At 53.6% G+C, this 19,364-nt stretch overlaps 1 protein-coding gene across 1 annotated transcript in view; it reads right to left on the bottom strand.

Annotated features, from left to right (window-relative positions):
- Positions 1-2,848: 2,848 nt before the first annotated feature.
- The window catches only part of Myo18b (myosin XVIIIB), a gene marked incomplete at its 5' end in the record, with an annotated part of 188,809 nt that continues 172,293 nt past the window's right edge, over positions 2,849-19,364 (bottom strand). Inside the window, 2 exons of the mRNA XM_055605947.1 lie at positions 2,849-3,043; positions 5,345-6,501. Of these exons, the coding sequence (XP_055461922.1) occupies positions 5,358-6,501 (1,144 nt within the window). The remainder of the gene's footprint in view (positions 3,044-5,344; positions 6,502-19,364) is intronic.

The raw sequence follows: 19,364 nt of genomic DNA on the forward strand, positions 1-19,364 counted from the left end.
CTGACTCTCTGATGGAGGGTTTGGTTCCTTGCTTCTTCTCTGTGTCCCCACAACTACAAAGTCCCCTACAGAAAAGTAGGGCCTCTTTGCCTGTCCCTTTGCCTGTCCCAATGTGCCCTAGGCATGGGGAGCATGGCCTAGCACTGAGCACATGCCCTGCAAATCTTGGCTGGATGAGAATTGCGGGCACAGAGTATCTCACAGGAGCTCCCGTTTTTCCAGGCTAGGAAGCGCCATGTGACTTTATTCCCAGTGTCAAAATGGCCGTGCTTTGGGGATGAGGCTGGGAGAAGCGACATGTTTATCGAGTGGTCCCACAGATAGGGGTACAGTTATTAATGTGTTAAACCTCCACTCATGACTGCTGAGCCAAACGGTGACCTCTAAAAACGTGAGAGTGCTCAGTGCCGTCAGCTGGGGTCATATTTGTAGCAGGGACCTTTCCAAACGGGATTCCCTTCAACCTAGCTGCTAGCAGGGACCTTTCCAGAAGCGATTACCTTCACCCTAGCTGCTTGCGTAGGCAGTGGTCCATCCTGAGTGCTGTGAAAGGAACTTTGTAGATGCAGAGAGGCTCCAGATGGGCAGAGTGAAGGTGTGTGAGGACGCACTCAGTGAAGGGGTGTGAGGACAGACACAGTGGAGGGGTGTGAAGACAGGCAGATGGGAGGTGTGGAAGGACACAGAGGACAGAGGCCCTAGGAGAGAGCATCCCCAGGACCCTCGGTTGCAGATCCAGCCTTACGGGTGCCTGAAGTAAACCCTTGAGTCTGAGGCCGTGCACCCTGTATAGTTCTGTCTCGGGGTGTCTAGCAAATGCTGCACCCCGTGTGTCCACTTCTCTGTAGCTCACAGGACTCTGTTATCTACAGTGCAGAGAAGAGGAAAGTGCGGCTCGGGGAGAGGAGCCTTAAGGTGAAGCGCTAGGACCCTGGAGTCCCTTGGTGAGGCCTGTAGCTCCTGTATTCCATGGCCAAGTTCCCCATGCTCTGGGGTCCTGTCCTCTTCCCCACCAGGACCTTTGGGCCCACAGATGTCTGGATGCTCCCTCCACACTCACTGATGAGCTGTCCCCTGTTCTGGGCTGAAGGTGGGCTCCATGGCTCCTGCCTGGGGACCCTGGGTGGGATGAGGGAGGACGCTTGTGGGAATGCAAGGAGTCCACTGCTGGCCTACAGGCGGCAGTACTGTCCGCACAGCCACCTGTGTGCTGCCCCCACGATCCACAGAGAGACTCACTCCATGGGTCCCCACAACACGGACACAATTGGGAAAGGTCATGGAACCAGGGCGGGGGTGGGGTGGGGGGGGAGGGACAGGATTCAGAGGCTCATCGGTTCTGCGCGTGGTACATCACCTGATTCCATGTCTGTAAAAGAGGGCCTTCCCTGTTGTTGGTCAGGCCTTTTTGTAACCCTTCAAGGAGACAACGGTGCGGTGCCACTTGCTGGCCCAGCGGCAGCCACGTGGTGTGTGATCAATGACCATTAGCTGGCTGTTATTAACTGGCAATTACCATTCCGGCTCCTTTGAGGGTGTTTAAGGAAAAAGGTATCTCGGCTGTGAGGACGGAGGTTGTGCCCTACTCCGTTTATGATTCCATTGTACTGAAGTGTGCATGCTGGGGCTGAACGTGGGTGGGGTTTGCGTGGGAGGGGCTGTGAGTGGGAGGGGCGTGGTGTGGGAGGGACTTGAGTAGGAGGGGCTGTGGGTGTGGGAGGAGCTGGCATGGGAGGGACTGTGAGTGGGAGGGGCTATGGGTGTGGGTAGGGCTGAGTGTGGAGGGCTGGGAATGTGGAAGGAGCTGAGTGTTTAGGAAGCTGAATGTGGGTGAGGCTAAGTGTAGGTGGCTCTGGGTGTGGGAGACGCTGGGTGTATAAGGGGCTGTGGGTACAGCAATGCTGGAAATGCAGAAGGGACTGTATGGCTGAGAATGTGGGTGAGGCCGAGTGTGGGTGACAGTAAGTTTGAGTGGGGCCGTGAGTGTGGGCGGGGCTGGGGGAGTGCGTATTTACAGGTTCATTCACCCATGGAGGCTCCTAAGGGCCTGCACATTGGTGTAGACTCACGAAGCAGAGAAACAGAGAAGACGGGACAGGGTGCAGGTAAGTGTGGGGTTCCAGGGAGATGGAGGACAATGACCTGGGGCTGAGTGCCCAGTCAGCGAAGTGGCTGTGGCACAGCACGAGGGCCTGAGTGTGCAACCCAGCACCGTGCAAGAGCAGGGCCTGAGTGTACCTCCCAGCAGGGTGTAAGAGCAGGGCTTGGTGGTCCTGGTGGTTTAAACAAACGTCCACTGCAGGCTCATGTACTTGAGCGATGGACCCTCATCCTTCTGCAACCGTAAAGCTAATGAGGCCCTCCTTCTCTAAGCTGCTGGGCCGCGTGCCTTATTGCATGGATGGAGGAGTAACTCATGTACTGACACAGCTGTCTTCCCAGCCCCAGGGACAGTGCTGACATCAGCTGGGTCAGCCAGCGCGAGCTCCGAGACGCTCAGAGCAAGGCAGAGAGCAATAGTGGACCTCCCACGGAGCTGGCTTTGGGCCTCCATATGAACACGTACATGCATGTACAGCACACACACACACACACACACACACACACACACACACACACCCTGCATGGAGGAGAGCCTATCTAGAAAGGCTTACTAGCAGTGCTCACACATATGCAAAGATGTGCATATGTAGGTGCAGAGGCAGGTCAGGGCCTGTAGACACGGTGGGCGGGAAAGCACAGCACTGAGCCCATACTTGGGCTGGTCCCATCTGTCAGGGCCCTCACTCCCCCACCTGCACCCCTACAGAATCCAAGATGGCCGCACCCCAACAGAAACCACACAGACTCCGGGGAAGTCAGCTTTATTCCGTACGGACCAAGCATGTGCACAGCCTGGTGACCTGCTGGGACACGTCTCCCTGGGCCCATCCCACATCTTGACGGTGGCCATGTTGTCTGGCTCTGGACGGCAGGCCCCGGGAGACTGGGGCCCCTCTCTCTCTCTCCTCCAAGCCTTGGAGTCGGCAGTCTCTGACAGCAGCTGTGTCCGGGAAGGCAAACACAGGTAAGAACCAGACAACCAGATGCCAGCTGGGAAGGTCTTGAGAGGCCTGGCAAACCTGGACGGGGCAGTTACCAGAGAGAATATGGGGGGGCTGAAGGGAGACTGCTGGAGGAGGGCAGGACAGATTTCTAAAGGGCCTGCTGGTATTTGGACCTGGACTGTCCCCAAAGGCCCGAATTTAAAGGCTATTTTTTTTTTGCATGATGTTATTGGGAGGTGGTCGCAACGTTAGAGTAACCTATACCCCACTGAGCAGAGGCCAGCTGTTTCTGTCTGTTTTATTTATTGTGTGTGTGTGTGTGTGTGTGTGTGAATGTGTATATGTATGCCTGTGTAAATGTGTATGTGTGTAAATGTACATGTGTATATACTTGTATATAAGTATGTGTGTATGTATATATGTATGTATTTATTTGTGTGTGTGTGTGTGTATTTGAGACAGGATCCCATGCCTTACCCCAGGCTGCCCTTGACTCTCCTGGCCTTCATTCTCAGCACAGGAATCCTAAGTATGTACCACCAAGCCCGTGAACCTTTTGAATTCTCATTAAACCTTCAGGTACTGGCTACTGTCCACTAACCACCTTAAAGAGGACACAGATGTTGGTGAGACCCCATGGCTTGCCCATGGTCTCATGGCTAGCAGCCGGGGAGTGGGGAGATGAGGCTGGGGTGTGCCTGGAAAATGGAACTGTGCAGTGTGGTTTAGAACCTCGGCCTGGGAATCTGGGAGACTTGTAGTCAGCGCTCACCAGTACAGTGAACAGCCTCAGAGAGCTCCCATCAGATGGGAGAGGCCACTTGAGTTTAAAAAAAAAAGTAATAATGGCAGAGACAAGGTGTTCCGGGCCAGTGTGTACCAAGAACAATCCCTTGTGGACGAGTGCCCTTTACTTGGCCTTTGAAACTGCTTCCCATGTCCCCGAGAGCATAATACTGTAAATGAATACCAGATCTTTACTTGGTAATTGAGAGCAGAGAGAAGGCCACGCTGAGTCAAATTAATTTTCTCGGATATGGCCCAAGCAGGTCCCCGAGGAGGGGGCAGCAGCTTTGCAGCAGGCCAAGGGGGCCTCTCAAAGGAACAGGCGGGCCTGGGCTGCAAGGAGGCGTGGGGCTGGGGCCTCGCACACCGGGGGCACCTGTGTACAACCGATTGCCAGCCTCGGTCTTGACTTCCTCGCTTAGGAGACCTGTGTGGCAGGAGTAAGGACAAGCCTTGGAGAGGGAGGGGAGGAGCCTGGAGTTCAGCGTCTGGGATAATCCCAGGTGATTCTCAATTCCCGCCTCCAAGGATGGTCAGCCGGTGAGGTTAGAATATTCTGCAGACGGGAGGCCACACCAGCCCCTTCAGCCCTAGGTGGAAAGGGGTTAAGAAAACGAGACCCAATGGGAACACTAAAAGGCTGGCGCCATCTTTGAGTGCATGTGTGCGTGTGTGCTTGCCGCTGGAGGTTGTGTGCATGTGTGTACCTGCTGGGACCAGAGGACAGCCTCAGGGGCTGCTCCTCAGGAGATGGCCACCTTGCTTTTTGAGGCAGAGTCTCTCACTGAACCTTGAACTCACCAGTTAGGCCGGTACGGCTGAGCCCCAGCCGCTCGCTATCGGCGCTCTCTGGGGTTGGGGCTGCATGCCACTAAACTCATGTGGTTCTGGGGATCGAACTCAGGTCCTCATGCTTGCAAGGCGAACATTCTACTGATTGAGCCACCCCTCTCCCGCTCCCCCAAAACACCTACCATTCTCTCTCTCTCTCTTTTTTTTTTTTTACATGTATGTGGGAGCACACATGTGCAGATGTGTAAGACAAGCCCGTGGCGGCCTGAGGCTGACATCAAGTGCCTTCTTCAGTCTCTTTCCAGCCCATTCTTCCATCTCAGCGAGTCAGGGTCCCGCTGAGCCCAGGGCCTGTCTGTTTGGCTAGCCTAGATGCCAGGCAGGGCTCCCCTTTCTCCACCTCCTGAGTTTTGTGGTTGAGGGTTGGCCACCATGCCTGCTCAGCTCTTACATGGTTGCTGGGGATCTGGACTCAAGTCCTTATTCTCCCTGGCCAAGCGCCTTACCCACAGTGCTGTCCCCCCAGCCCCTCTCTCACTGTCTTTAGCATCATCCCCCAGGACCCTCTGCCATCCAATGCATCTTCCTACATCTTACAGGCCATGTGACTTCAGCTATAGCCTCTGACACCCCGGAGCCAGCCACCGCAGGGTTAAAGCTGAGCCCCCATTTCCCGGGAGGCTGCCTGGCCTGGAGGCTGCCTGGCCTGCTGTCCTTACCTGCAGTGTCTTCCTACTGCTGGAGATACTTCCTCATGATGCTTTCAACATCATCACCTTTCCTCCCGGGGCCAGGCTCTCCATGCTCTGGCGACACGCGCTCACCACCGTCCCCTTGGAGTCTCGGGACTCTTGGACCACTCTTGATGCTGCCTGTGCTTTTGAAGGACACGACGGAGCTGGAGGATGAGGAGGAGTCAGAGAGATGAGCGGGCTCCTCCCTGGACTCCGGGCTCTTTTTCAAAATGGTTTTGAGAAAGGAGCAGTCAGCCTCTTCCGTCTCAAAGTGGACGCTTGGCTGCTTTGAGGCCTCCTTCCCGTCTTCAGCAGCCTCGGACAGAGGAGTGGTGGGCTTCCTGATGGCCGGGAGGAAGTCGTCAAAGTCCACTTTGGTCTGGCGTCTGTAGTTGAGGCTCGGAAGCTTCCAGCTGAAAGGGTCGCTGTCCAGAGTTTCCCCCATCAGATGAGAGAACTGGCGGTTCTGGAAGACCAGAGGCTCCTTCCCAAGGTCGGGGCAGCCCGCGTCTTCCACAGTGGACTCCAGACACGGCCTCCTGGGCCGCAGCGTAGGCGATGAGAGTGGGTCCCTGAAGGCCACGGGGGAGCTCAGCTTTCTCCTTACGCCGGGGCCTGAGTCTAAGAGGGACTCACAGGAACTGAACCGTGCCTGCTGTTTGTCAGGCAGCTCTGAGGACACACACTTGAGACTGGTGGACCGGGAGAGGCCAGCTGTGGCCCTGGGGTTCCACTCTGCCCCTAGAGGTGATTTTGTCTCAGTCCTCAGGGAAAGGTCTCCCTCATCGCTGCTGGCCCTGCCCCTCCTAAGCGAGGAGGCCCCGGTGGTCTGGAAAATGGGCAGCGTGGGTCCATCCCCGAGGTGCAGGCTAGAACCCTGGCCTCTCTGGGCCCTCTTCCTGCGGAGCTCTTCCACAAACTCCGAGAGAGCGGCTGACGGGCTGGGCAGCTTGTCCCTGGACAGGGGTGACGCAGCCGTGCTCCGAGAAGCGGGAGGCGAGGGCAGAGGACCCGGTCTCTCCGGAGGGGTTTTCCTGTGGAGGGAAAAGCCTTCCCCATCCCTCGAGGTCTCTCCGGGAGCATCCCAGGCTCCACTCAGTGCCGATGACGCCCGTCTCAGCCTCTCAGGCTCTTCACTTATCCTGTGTGGAGAAGAAAAATGTAACCGCTAGAAACCGCAATTCACAAGATTTGCGTGACCCGTGCTAAGCCTGCCACGGGTCTTATTTTTGTCTCTGTGAAGGCCCGTCCCTGCCGAAGCCTCAAGTGAGTCATATGATCTGATGTGGAAACTCCAGCTGTGGAAATGATTTTGTGTTGCTTTCTGAGATGCAATTTCTATCTATAATTAAACCCGGCTAAGTACGTTTGAATGGCTCAACACTGCGGCGATGATGGGTGTCTTGGACTTTACTGGGCATTCTATCTGACAGAACTTCACTCCGGAGCCTGGGATATGATGAGTAAGTAATTCCCTCTTCCAAACCTGGAGGTCACACACGCCAGGGCGGCTCATTTATTGAAGGGCAATCTCAGAGCACAGCTCCAACAAGTGGGGTACCGGAGCATCATGTACCCCAGCTGTGTCTTGTTGAGAGATACCTAATGAGACCTCTGATGGCTTTTGGGGTGGAGGATGGAGGGGAAAGAGTCACATGAAATCAGCTTGAAGCTATGTCTCTATAGGGGGCGGCCCTGGGAGGCCTGGGGGTGAGGTAGGGGCAGCTTCTATTCTGGGACACAAGCCTCCATTTTCATGAAGCACTCTGATGCAGCTATGCCCCACCTCCCCAAAGCCAGAGTCTCGAATCCTGCAAGAGGGAATTATGGACCACGAAATAAAGGGCGTTCTTTAAAGGAGGTGACAGGCCAACAGTGTCCCCTTGAGAAACAGAACGGTTCTTTGCCCTCCTTGTGCACCCACCACTGAGGTCACATAATTCTTGCAGAAGGGAACACCAGGTGTCAGGTTTGGATGAGGGAGACGAAGTTGCTAGAGCAGGCCAGCGGTGAGGTGGGAGCCAGGCACACTCAGGCTCTGTGACAATGGGGACAAGTGTAGGAGGTGTGCCAAACACCAAGTACAAAGCTTTGAGAAAAGCTTCCTGCTCCCAGCTGGAAGTTTCCACCTCTATCCTGACCTCACAGGGTAGCTCAAGAGGCGAGGGCCCAGAATCTGGGGATACAGCCCAGGACCTTCTGAGGACCCAGAGGAAATGGCTGACAGGGACAGGGGCCCAGACTCTGTTTTCTTAGACTGTGCTTATCCCCACAGGTGTCAGGCCACGCAGCCTTGGGGGTGACAAGGCTTGAGGGTGAGTCCCCTGCAGGGCTGGAAAGATGGTCCGGTTGGTAGAGCACGTGCCACACAAATGTGAGGACCTACCACGACCTATGAGGACTGGCGGGACAGTGTGTGCTTGTGCTCACATATGAAGCCTGGTGGGACACTGTGTGCTTGTGCTCACAGAGCTGCGGAGGGAGGGGCAGGTGTGCCCTGCACATCATTAGCCAGTCAGCTGAGCCAGTCAGTCAGGTGAGCTCCAGGCCAGGGAGAGACTCTGTCTCAAAACCCAGGGTAGACAGAGGCTCCATATTAGTTTGACCTCTGGCCTCTGGCCTACACACACACACACACACACACACACACACACACACACACACACACTTGATACATACACACATACACACATATACACATACATACATGTACACCACACAGGCACTATGCACACTGACACAGAGACACACATAGATACAATATACACACATTCAACACCACAGACACACAACACACATACATACACACACTCACCACATAAACACACCACACATAATATACACTCACATCCCTACACCCACACATACACACATATATACACACACATGCACACACACACACAACACACACACACACAACCCCAGACAACCCAGTTGCCTCATTCCTCCATATCAGACAGACACCCATGAGCCGCACACTGAGTGAGCTTCACTCTGAATTTGGACTTCCAGGCTGCAGTTGCTGAGCAATCCCCTTCTGTTTGGAAGCCGCTTGGACTGGGGGGCTTTGTCATCATGATGCAGAGGCCATGACACCGGGGGCCAGAACGTCATCCCGGGGGGCTTCTCTCCTGCCATCTTGGTGCCTGGGAGATGATGCCAGACCGTGAGGAGTCCTGCTAGACAGTCTCCCGAGGACGGAGGTAGGGCTGGCTGCATTCACTGCCCCCTGCTCCATGCTAGACTAGGCACCAGGACCTCCCCATCCTCCATCCCGGTCCCCTGTCGCCTCCCACCCTCCAGGAGCCACTCTCCCTCCTCTGCATTTTGGCTTCACCGGCAGTTGGTTAGGAAAACAAAGGAAAAGCTCCTGATTCTGAGCTTGGCATCCATTCCTCAATCAGGAAGAATGCAGAAATGAATAGCAGCCAATCACAAAAGCTCTGGTTATTACCACCCTGTTCCCGACCTCCCAGCCTCCAGACACAAACCACCACTCAACACAGCAGAACTGAGAGGGATAAAGACAGGGCTGACCATCGCACAGCAGTGACCTTGAAGTGGGCGACCCTGAGCGCTAAAACTAAACATTCATACTTCTCCCGCAGCAGCTGTTTCTTCCTGTCCCATCACAGCTGAACCTTCGAGCATTGAGTGTAAAGCCCAGTGGCTGCTTTTCCAAACACCTGAAGGCACACTTGTCAAGAGCAGGGCTTTAGAATGTCCCCCTCCAACACGCGTGCATACACACACACACACACACACACACACACACACACACACACACACCCTGCAAGGTGACATCCACATTCTGTTCATTTCATTCTCCTTTTTAATAAACAGCTTTGAGCTGTCAGGGCCAGTGGGCTGCTGCCGAGCTGACAAAAGTCATTTCTGTGCTGTCTTGGCCCTGAAAGGAGGTGGGTGTGATGAATGTGTCTCAAGCCTCAGCCTCATCCATCGTCTGCCGCTCAGGGTGGTGACGATACCAAGGGTGCCTGTTGCTGGTCTCCTGGGACTCTGCAGCCCTGTTGCTCTCAACTCCAACCATTACTGTTGGCTTCAGATGCCAGGACAAGGCAAGAGAACGTGGAATAACCAGAAGCTGAAGGAAGGTGGGGAGGGAGGTACGGAGGAGGAAAGACAAATATAAGAAGGAGGAGTGGAAGAGTCAAAGACACCGGAATCACGTGGGCAGGATCCTGTTGTCTTTTAGTCCTGTAGCTACTCAGTTCCCAGCCTTGCTCACAGAAGGTGTTCAGCAAGTGATGGATTTAATCAGGGTAAAGGAGAAGGAGGAAGGAGCAAGGTGAGAAGAGAAAGGGTAGGACACAGGTAGGAAAAGGGCCAGTGAGGAGAGGAGCTGGAGTAGATCAAGGGAGAGACAACTGGTAGACCACCAGAGGATGGGCGAGAGCTGGGGACTGGAAGGAAGATGAAAGGCTCAGATGGGGGGGGAGAGAAGAGAAAGACAGGGGTGACAGCAAGATGGGGGCAGGGATTGGAGAATCACAGGAGGGATGGGGTCTGTCCTTTTCATCTCTGACAAAAGTTGGGGACAGGCTGGGGAGCAGCATCAGCCAGGAGCCCAGACGTGGATCTGCAGATCCAGGCTGCTTTTTAAGGTACGGATGGCCCAGGTTGGTGGCCCTAAGAGCTGCAGGTGTAGCCTTGGCTTCAGGAGCAGGGCCCCGCCCTAGGCTCTGCCTTCCTGGGAAGGCCTGATGCCTTTGAGGGATCAACAGGGACACAAGCCACAACATCTGGATTCTCAGGGGGGACTCTAACGGTCAAGGGGTGTTTGATGAGTTGTGGAGACCTCCCTGTCGGCTCCACCACACAGAAAGCGACATCCTTTGTCTCTCTCAGCCTTTCCTACTGCTGTCTGCATGAGACTTTGTATCCACAGTCTGTGCACACATTGTGGGATTGATTGGTGCAGACATCTTCTGGGCTTTGGGAAAAGAACCCTGACTCTGCCGCTTGAGGCTGGTGCGCATCCTGTCCCAGCTCTGTAACCTTCAAGCACAGCCTGTATTCAGGCACCCAGGCCCGTGACACTCATTCTTGCCCTCCAGGTGTCTTCCAGGGTGGCCCGGCTGGAACCCTATCAGCCTCCTGTGATGGACACATGGTAGACAATAAAGATGTTTATCTGACGCTCAGCATGCTGGCTATGGATGGAGATGCTACAGTACTGAGGGCTCTCGAGTGCCTGGGAGAAGGATGATGAATGCCAGTGAGGGGGGTTACTGTCTGAAGAGACCCTCCTGAGATATCTTGGGGGCTTCTTAGTCTCTTAGTCTTGTCCCTCAGGCACTGCAAAGAACAAGCATTGAGGTGGTTCAACTCAGAGATAGTCAGTGGTCACAGTCATGGCACCTTAACACACTGGACCCTGTGCTAGGATCAAGGCAGAGTACAGGCATCTCTCTTGCCCCCATGGCTGATAAATAGGGCTGTCTGCATCCACCTACCAGTGCTACAGAGGGGAAAGCCCCATGATAGGAATTATATTTGCACCGCTGCCTAGACTAGTGCCGTAGTTATGGCAGATGCTCAGTAACTACTCATGACGTGGGCTAGGGGACCCCAGTATAGCACATGCTGGATTCCTGAGGGCAGTCTTCAATCCCCTGGCACACAGTAGGTGCTCAGCTCAGTATGTTCAGTCATTAGTGATGCTCCAATGCCAAGCACACAGTAAGAGTCCAATGAATGCTGACTAGTGAACCCACAGGAACATTATGTAGCAATGCCCTGCGCGTTTGGTTGCCTAACATTGCAGAGGATCCTTAGGTAAGCTGGGATATGCAATCTTTGGGATACTGGAATTTGCAAGGCTAGGAAAATGAATCTTTAAGTGAGTGATGGTGGCTTCAAATCCTGGCTCTTCAGCTTCCAAGCCAGGCTTCTTCCAGGTCATGTCTCAGGTCTCAGGATGTCATTAGGAGCTAGGGATGAGGCGTGCTGGCTGCCCAGCCTCCATCTGTCCCAGAGCGTCAGTGGTGGCAACACATTCTATAGTTTTACCTGCACGTTCAGTCAGCCCTTCACTCCTGCAATTATGCATCTGTGGACTCAGCCAGATCAAAAGTACTCGAAAAATAGCCGTGACTGTACCAAACTCTCGCAGATACTCTATCCTGTCATTTTTCTTAAGCAATACAGTTTGACTGCTCATCAGCCAGCAGGTGAGTGAGGTCAGTGCGTGGGTGTCATGAATTGACTGAGGGCATGAGGACATGGTGTGGGTATGGGTGTGGGTGTTGTAGACTCTGTGAAAATCTGGACCATATCACGGAGGTTGGTATCTGTGTGTTTCAGAAACCAAGTCCTCTTAACTACACAGGGAGGAATGCCCATTCACTTCAAAGCGTTGCTCTTCATTAGTCTGATCTATGTTAGCACCTTAACACCTGTCTGGTTGTTTGTCCTTGATGGCTCCGACACTGGGGCTGAGGAAGACCCCAGACTGAGCACAGATGTTAAAGAATGAACAAGACCTGCCCTGGCAGAAAGCAGAGGCGATTGTAGGTATAGCTTGTGCTCAGAAGAAGCCAGCGGTCAACAGGGAGCCTCCTGTGGAGGATACCCTTCTTCTACCTGTCTCGTGGATGTGTCTCCTGGGTTTTCATCCTGAGTGTGACCACAGCAGCCGCGCTCCGTGGATTTTGACTGCGGGTGATGAAGTCTCGTACCAGTTCACCCAGACCAGCAATGCTGCCCTACCTTACACATGGGCAAACTGAGGTGAAACCATTTGCTCATGGTCTTCCTGCAAAGTGGATTAGGACCTGGACCAGGACCCTCAGTGGTCTGATGTCATTCACTCCTTGTTTTCCCCAGGTCCCACTCTCCCGAGGGCTGAGGGACAGCGTGGGTCTCTAGCTAGGTGTAGTTTTACCCAGTTAGTCACATGTTTTCTCAAACTCCGTTATGGCACAGTGAACGAAAGGTCCAATTCGAGGGCCTCTGGACCCTGGTGTCAGACATAACCACACACAGTAGCAATCACCATTATTCCTGCCTCAGCATCCGGCTGGAGTCAGAGCCAGTTGGAGCCACAGGGGACTCAGTGCAGGTGCAGTGACATTGTGAATCACCCCCAGAGGCGAGCCTTCATCCCCATCCTCCACCCACACCCGGAAACCACAGAACAAATTAGTAAGATCCTGCTATTCTTTAAGATTGGTGAGGGCCGGAGTGAGAAGTGAGTTTCCTCTGAAGATGGCCCAGTGGGTAAAAGAATCAAGTCCAAGAAAGCAAATGCCGAAGGTTGGCATGGCGCCTAGGACTACACACAAGGCAAACATCATTCAGTTGCGTTGGCATCACGTTCCCTGAAGCACATGGCACTGTGGACTCCCTGTGCCATGCAAGAGGCTCACAAATGTTAAGCCACGGGACACTCGATGCATGGCTTACACCAAATGTTTTACCCAGCTCCTCACCTCCTAGCCACTCTGCCGCCTTACCTTTTATTGTCCCATTCTACAAATGAGACGGTTGAGGCTCAGAGGGGCCAGCAGGCTTGCTGAGGAACCAGCTGAGCTATGAGATGCCCACCCTGGTCTGTCTCAAGATGGGGGGGAGGGGCTGACTTGCAGAAGCAGAAGACAGGCTACCTCACCCCACTGAGTGCAAACCTTTGGTGGCAAGTTCTGGACGCAGCCGTGAAGAAGCGTTTGCTGCGCACAAAGTCCCAGGCAAAGCGTGAAGCTTGCAGTGTGAATGCAGCGAGGGGGCTGGCGAGGGTGCTCACCGCTGGTACTGAGCCTGGAGCACAGGCTTTCTGGGGGCGGTGGGATGACTCAGGCTTCGGAGGGGGGAGGCAGAGAGTGGTGCTCATGGGCTGGGAAGGATAAGCGCCTGCAGGAGGGAAGGCCCCACCCACCAGTTTTTAGCCATCTGCAAACCTCCTGGCAGGCCGTGGTGACTCTCTACACTTCGCCCATGGGGAAGTGGGGCGCAGTGAGGACACCAGGCTGGGAGGGAGGACCGAGCCGAAAAGGCGAGGTCAGGAGGAGACCGTCCGTGTGTCCACTCACTCCTGGCTTGACAGCATGGACACTGGAGTGACCCAGGCACAGATTCGGTGAGGTAGGATGGCTGCCAGCCTCATTTGCAGTTCCTTCTGCTGCCTTAGTAGGCGTCAGTCCTTGATGCAGAAGCCAGCCTGATGGCCGGCCTCAGGGACCTCACCCACGTCCTGACACAGGGCATCGGGAGCTTTGCCTTGCACACATCAGAAGCAGGGCCTTTCAGGGTGGCTAGAGACCGGGATGGGTAGAGAGAGATCCCCTAGGGTGGGGATCATTACTCAGATAAACATCAGGGTGCAGTCCCATGTCCTATAGTGCAACACAGAAGCCAAAGTCTGCCGAAATTTTGTGATTTATCGTACAGTGCCTAGAGGATCCTGACACTCCCAGCGTGGGAACGGTTAGAGTTAGAGGAGGTAGAAGGGCGAGTCAGCGGCCTTGGCTTGAGCACTGTAGAGTGTCACACACTGAATGACCGCCCTGCGCTCTGAAAATGTGGACAAAAGCTGTGTCGGTTAAAAAGAATTGTTCCTGGAAACCCAACAAAAACTCCATCTCAGTTAAAGAGGCAGAGTGTGAGGGACTGAGTGAAGGGCTAGGACGGACAGGCACATAATGGGGGACCCGGTAGAGAGCTACGGTGCTTCCTGCCCCATGTGTCTGTAAGCCTCAGACTTCCCCTGCACAAAGCTTCTTATTTGCCTAAATAGTCATGGAGGACAACCAAATGTAATAATTCCCTCTGCGCAAGATTTTTCTATTTAAAAACCTGGTGGCAAAAGGCCATTTAGGGACAACTGGGGTAAAATGCATACCAAGGTGACACTACGTTTGCTAATATCTGAGACCCTGGGACCACCAGAAGAGAGAAGGGACAAAAACAGAAAAGGTGGCAGTTTTGAAAGGCCCCGACAGTCATCAAAGTAAAGGGAAGGCCAGAAAAGTCCAAGATGACCAGACACCTCCATCCTTTAAAGGGAAATGAAGGGAGGGGCCGGGGGCTCCGTTACCAAAGTGCCTGCTGTGACGTCAGTCATTTCTGATACCATAGCTGATTTTTAAAGACGACAAAGGTGGCTGGTTCCCAGGGCTCAGGATGCCGTCGACTCTGTGCCGGCCCTCGGCCAGAACTGACTAGGGTTTCAGTGCTCCTGGGAGCCCTGGTATCACCCTGCGACTGTTCGCTACAACGCTCCTCACGGCGATACTCAACCAGGAAGAACCTGAATGCTCCCGAATGTTCCAGAGCCGCCTGTGTGCCAGGCTGACTGACGAAGGGAGAAGGGGCCAAGAGGCTGACGAAGGAGCAGAGAGACTGAAGGTCACCCGGGTGTTGACTGAGGACCAGGACGGGGCGGGCGGGAGGCCACCTCAGCGAGACAGGAGGCTTCCCACGGTGGAGGCAGGAGGAGTGGCTGTGTGAGGTCATATGAAGGTGGACTGAGACCGGCGAGGTTGCCCTGACCTTTGAACCCTGAACATCAGTGGGGGAAGCAGCCGGGCATCAGCAGTGTTTGGAATCACTCAGCTAACAGCCTAACTGGCCTTATCACAGTGAACTGCTCCCAGGGTAAGGAGGTGGTGTGAGAGAAAGGGTGTGACTCAGACAGTCCTGAACCACGGTAACGAAGGAACTGTGTGCTCACAGCATGGCACGGTGCTGCCCTGTGGGTCCTGAGATGTTCGAAGATGAGCAGTGCCTTCGCCTCTGCACACGGAGACCAGCAGCTATGGCCCCTGATATGGACAACACTGTCCCCTGGGAGGAGATGCAGACCTTCCTGGGAATGTCACCATGATGGACTGTAGCACCAGGATGTGACAAGTTGTCACTGTTTACAACACTGATGACCACCCTCACAGACAAAACAGGAACACAGAAGGAGGAAGCCCAGTGCAGGAAGCTCACACGCTAGGGACTTCCATCTGTACTAAGTCACAGAAAGGCCCATGTGACGCAGTGTTAGAAGCCAGCGCGGGAGGTTATCTCTGCAGAGAGAGGAGACCAGGACTGTGATGGGCCGAGAAGGCTGACACAGCTTTGATTAGTGTTTCAATGCTTTGTCAAGGTGTACCTGCTTAGGTATACATTTCAATAATAAGCTTCAACAAAACTTGAAGTCAACCAGACTCCATTTAGGTCATTAATCCTTCCTTAGTGGTTGATTCCAATGGTGGGGAGTTCATTTGGGTGAGCCTCAGATTGTCGTGTGTGTGTGTGTGTGTGTGTGTGTGTGTGTGTGTGTGTCTATGTGTCTGTGTGTACTCCTCACACAGGCACAGATGGTGCTAGTGCAGAACAGAGGTTGATATCTGGTGTCTTGTTCTATGACGACCTTATCTTTTGAAGCCAGTGGCCTCCGACCCTGGGGGTGTTGGTTTGGCTAAGCGGCTGGGCTGGTGATCAGCAGGGATCTGACTGTTTCTGTCTCCCCAGCAATGGGGTCATGGCGACAGCAGCCACACTAGCTTTGTGTGTGCAGCAAATGCTTTCCCCAGGCAGCCACGTCTGCAGCCCCACGCCTCCCATTTTATGAGACTTTCATGGGCCTCACCGGCTAGAACTCAGGCTTCTAGACAGCACAGAGTATGGAGTCCCTTCGGGAGTCACATGGGCCCCGTGGTCGAGCCCTGCACCCACTGCAGATTCCCTTGGTCTCTTTTGCTGGAGTTCTGTGCAGAGTCTGGGTGGAGGGTTCTTGCTGAACTGAATCTCACACCTCCCCCACTAACCCCCCTAATACTGAGTCTGTAAAGAACCCCCATGCCCAGAAAGACATGGAGCCCTTGTCTCGAGATCCCCATCACCAAGGATGTTCAGAGAATATTAAAGACACCCCTTGCTCTCGTTCTAACACTACAGAGACGGGTAAGCACTGAGTTGTAGAGACAGGATCGGCAGAGAGGACTAGGCATACTTGGAACAAGCATTGTAAGCTAAGACCCATCCATTCACATTTCTATTATTAATGAGCTAATTACAATCCCGTCTTATCTAACCAGGGATGCAGCCCTCCTGACAGGTTCTTGGCTTTTGTCCGGGGCAGAGTAATTGCATTTCCTTGAGTAATACAACTTTATTTTACAAACAATACCCTGTAATTGAGACCTTTTTACTAATTCAAGTCAGACAAATAAAATAAACACAAGTGGGGCTGGGTGGGATGGTAATGCTGGATTCTAACTATTTTCTTAAAAAAAAAATCAAGCCAAGAGTATGGGTGGGGTGTTTATGGAAAGCATAAAAGCATTTCCCATCCACCCGTCCAGGGAGGGGCAAAACTGTAATACCACCTTTTAGTCAGACTAAGCAATGTCATTCAGTCGGCACAGCGGTGATGAGAGACTACATAGCAGCTAAGAACTCCACGCTTGTGTGAGGTCGAATCTGATACAGTGTGACCTTCACAAGCCCACTGTGCTGTGACATGTCCACAGGGGAACACAGAGAGAACTCCAAATGCCCCGGTGCAGACTATGGCCTGACACACAGGTCACCAGCACTGACTATGAGATCACTGACAGGTCATTAGCACCAACTATGGGATGACTGACAGGTGAGCAGCACTGACTGTGGATGACTGACAGGTCAGCAGGACCTAGTGGAGAATCAAGTCTGTGAGTGGGAAACGCTTCTGCTCAGGTCTACAAGGTCACCAAATGGGGCACAAGTATTCCATGCCCCCATCTTATCTGTTCCCATAAAACTACTCCTCCCTCATGAAAAACATTGTTTTTCTCACTGAACCATTTTATGGCATTGGGTGAAATACAGATCGTCCTTTGAGGTGTATCCCTGCTCCCCCAGACTCCTCCCAGTTCATGGGGAGTCACCCAAGCTCCCATCATCAGGTGAGAACAGCGAAGCCTGAGATTGGAGGAGCTGCTGTACTTTTGTCCTTCCTAGCTGTCTCCTCAGGCTCAGGACCCCAACAGCACTATCAAGAGAGAGAGCAGCCCTCTTTAAAGCTCTCCTTAGAATGGTAAAAGCATAGCACTCAATCTCTGACCTCAGGAGCCAGCAGATGGTGGCACAACAGGAAACCAGGGCCCATGACTACTGAGCTCCTGGACCCAGCCATGGATGAGGCTCTCCCTCTTGTCTCAGATTTCCAAGATGGAGAAAACAATACATTTTTTTCTTCTTGCTTGAATAAGTTGTGTTGTTTTAACAGCACTTGTTCCCAAAAGAAAGCCTCTCCCAGGACTCCAGGCAGAGTTACAAATCTTTCTTAACCCTTCACTTAGCTAGATGTCCCTAAACACACCAAGCCCACCATACCTCAGTGTTCACTGAGACTCCAGTCTGAGAGAGCTGCTTGTGGGGCACCTCTGCTCTCTAGCCCTGGCTTCCTTCACCAGGAACCATGGCACAGCCCGGGATAAAGAACAGAGGCTGGGGCAGCTTTTGCTGAATGCCAGCGTGGTGCCAGGCCTTGCATGGTCAAGCCATGGCTGTTCATACTTCAGCAGGCAGTCTGTGAATCCTACCTCATGGTGAGACTGAGGGTGAGAAACTGGACAGAGCTGCCCCTGTCAATCAGGAAGAGACTGACAGGGATGGAAGCAGAAATCAATCTAGCTGGGAGATACTCTGTAGACTCGCTTGTGGATCCCCAAATCCCATGTAAAGCCAGAGGAGAGAGAGTGTGTGTGTGTGTGTGTGTCTGTGATCCCAGCATCCCACAGCAAGATGGGAGGTGGAGACAGGACTCTGCCCAGAAGCTCAAGAGCCAGCCTGGCACATATTTGTGAACAGGAGACCTTGTTTCAAGTAGAAGGCAAGAGCCAACACTGGAGGCTATCATCTGACTTCCATGTGCGCACCACGGCACGCGTGTGTCTACCCGCACCCCAGAAAAGAGATGTCATATCTACCAGCCTTTCTCCAGTCCTCCTAAGTATACCCTTTGCCAGCCTCAGTTTACCTCCTCAGGCTCCCAACCTGGCTTTTTGCCCTAGGGGATAAACTCCAGACCTTCATCTCTCCATCATATTCCATCTGCTCTTTTTCATATTGCTCACCCATTACTCTGTACTAAGAGTTAGCGGGTCCAACCAGAAAGCCTGCCCTTTACTATGGGTATCAACATTACCCTCCTAACAGAACAGGTGAGGGACCTCAGATGCCTGCTCCCCAGTCGCTAACCTGTTATTTAAGCACCTATTATGTGCCTGACACCATGTCATATGGGGAGGCTCAGAGGTCCAAAGACAAGACTTGTGGCCTTTGAGGGTTCAGAGTCTAGTGACAGGCTGGAACCCTTCAGAGCCCGTCTACACAGCAGAGGGAGTGCTGCAACTCATTGAAGGGCATTTGTGAGGCACGGTGAAGGGGCACCCGGCTCACCAGGGACTTAGGGGCAGCTCCCAAGGCAGGGGATACGTGAGCTGTGTCATGAGGCTGAGAAAGAACAGGTAATCAAGGCAGTGGGACCCCACTAGAGCAGAGACAGCCAGAGAGCAAAGAGGAACAAAGCAGAGGTCCCAAGAAAGACTGCAAAGTCACAAGAAAGAAAGAGGGTCGAGGAAGTTGATCATAAGGGCAAGGCTGTGATTTAAGAAAACTTTATTGGCAAAACAGAATGAGGCCTGTGCCCCTGGTGCGGGGGGAGCCACTGACCCCAGACTGTCATTGGGGAGGGAAACACATGGACGGCAATGCAGAGAAGGGCACGGGGGGGAGCAGGTTGCACAGTCTCTGCCGGAGTCCAGGCAGGGAATGTGACCACTGAATGACAAGAGTTAGGGCAGCTGTGAGAACAAAGAACTAGGTAAAACAGGGACAAGAAGCTGAGGTGACTCAAGGGCTGCGACTGGAGTGACTTGATGCGCGACAGGACGAGAGGTGTGAGAGACACACTTCTGGGTGGCTGAGGTGGGCAAGCTAAAGATATTCAAAATCCGAGGAACGCAGGAGCCACTGTGCTGGGCTTGAGAATGCATTGCTTGTCCTCAGG

The sequence above is a fragment of the Psammomys obesus genome, unplaced genomic scaffold (assembly GCF_907164565.1).
Source record: "Psammomys obesus unplaced genomic scaffold, mPsaObe1.curated_primary_1811, whole genome shotgun sequence".
NCBI classification, from domain to species: Eukaryota; Metazoa; Chordata; class Mammalia; order Rodentia; family Muridae; genus Psammomys; species Psammomys obesus.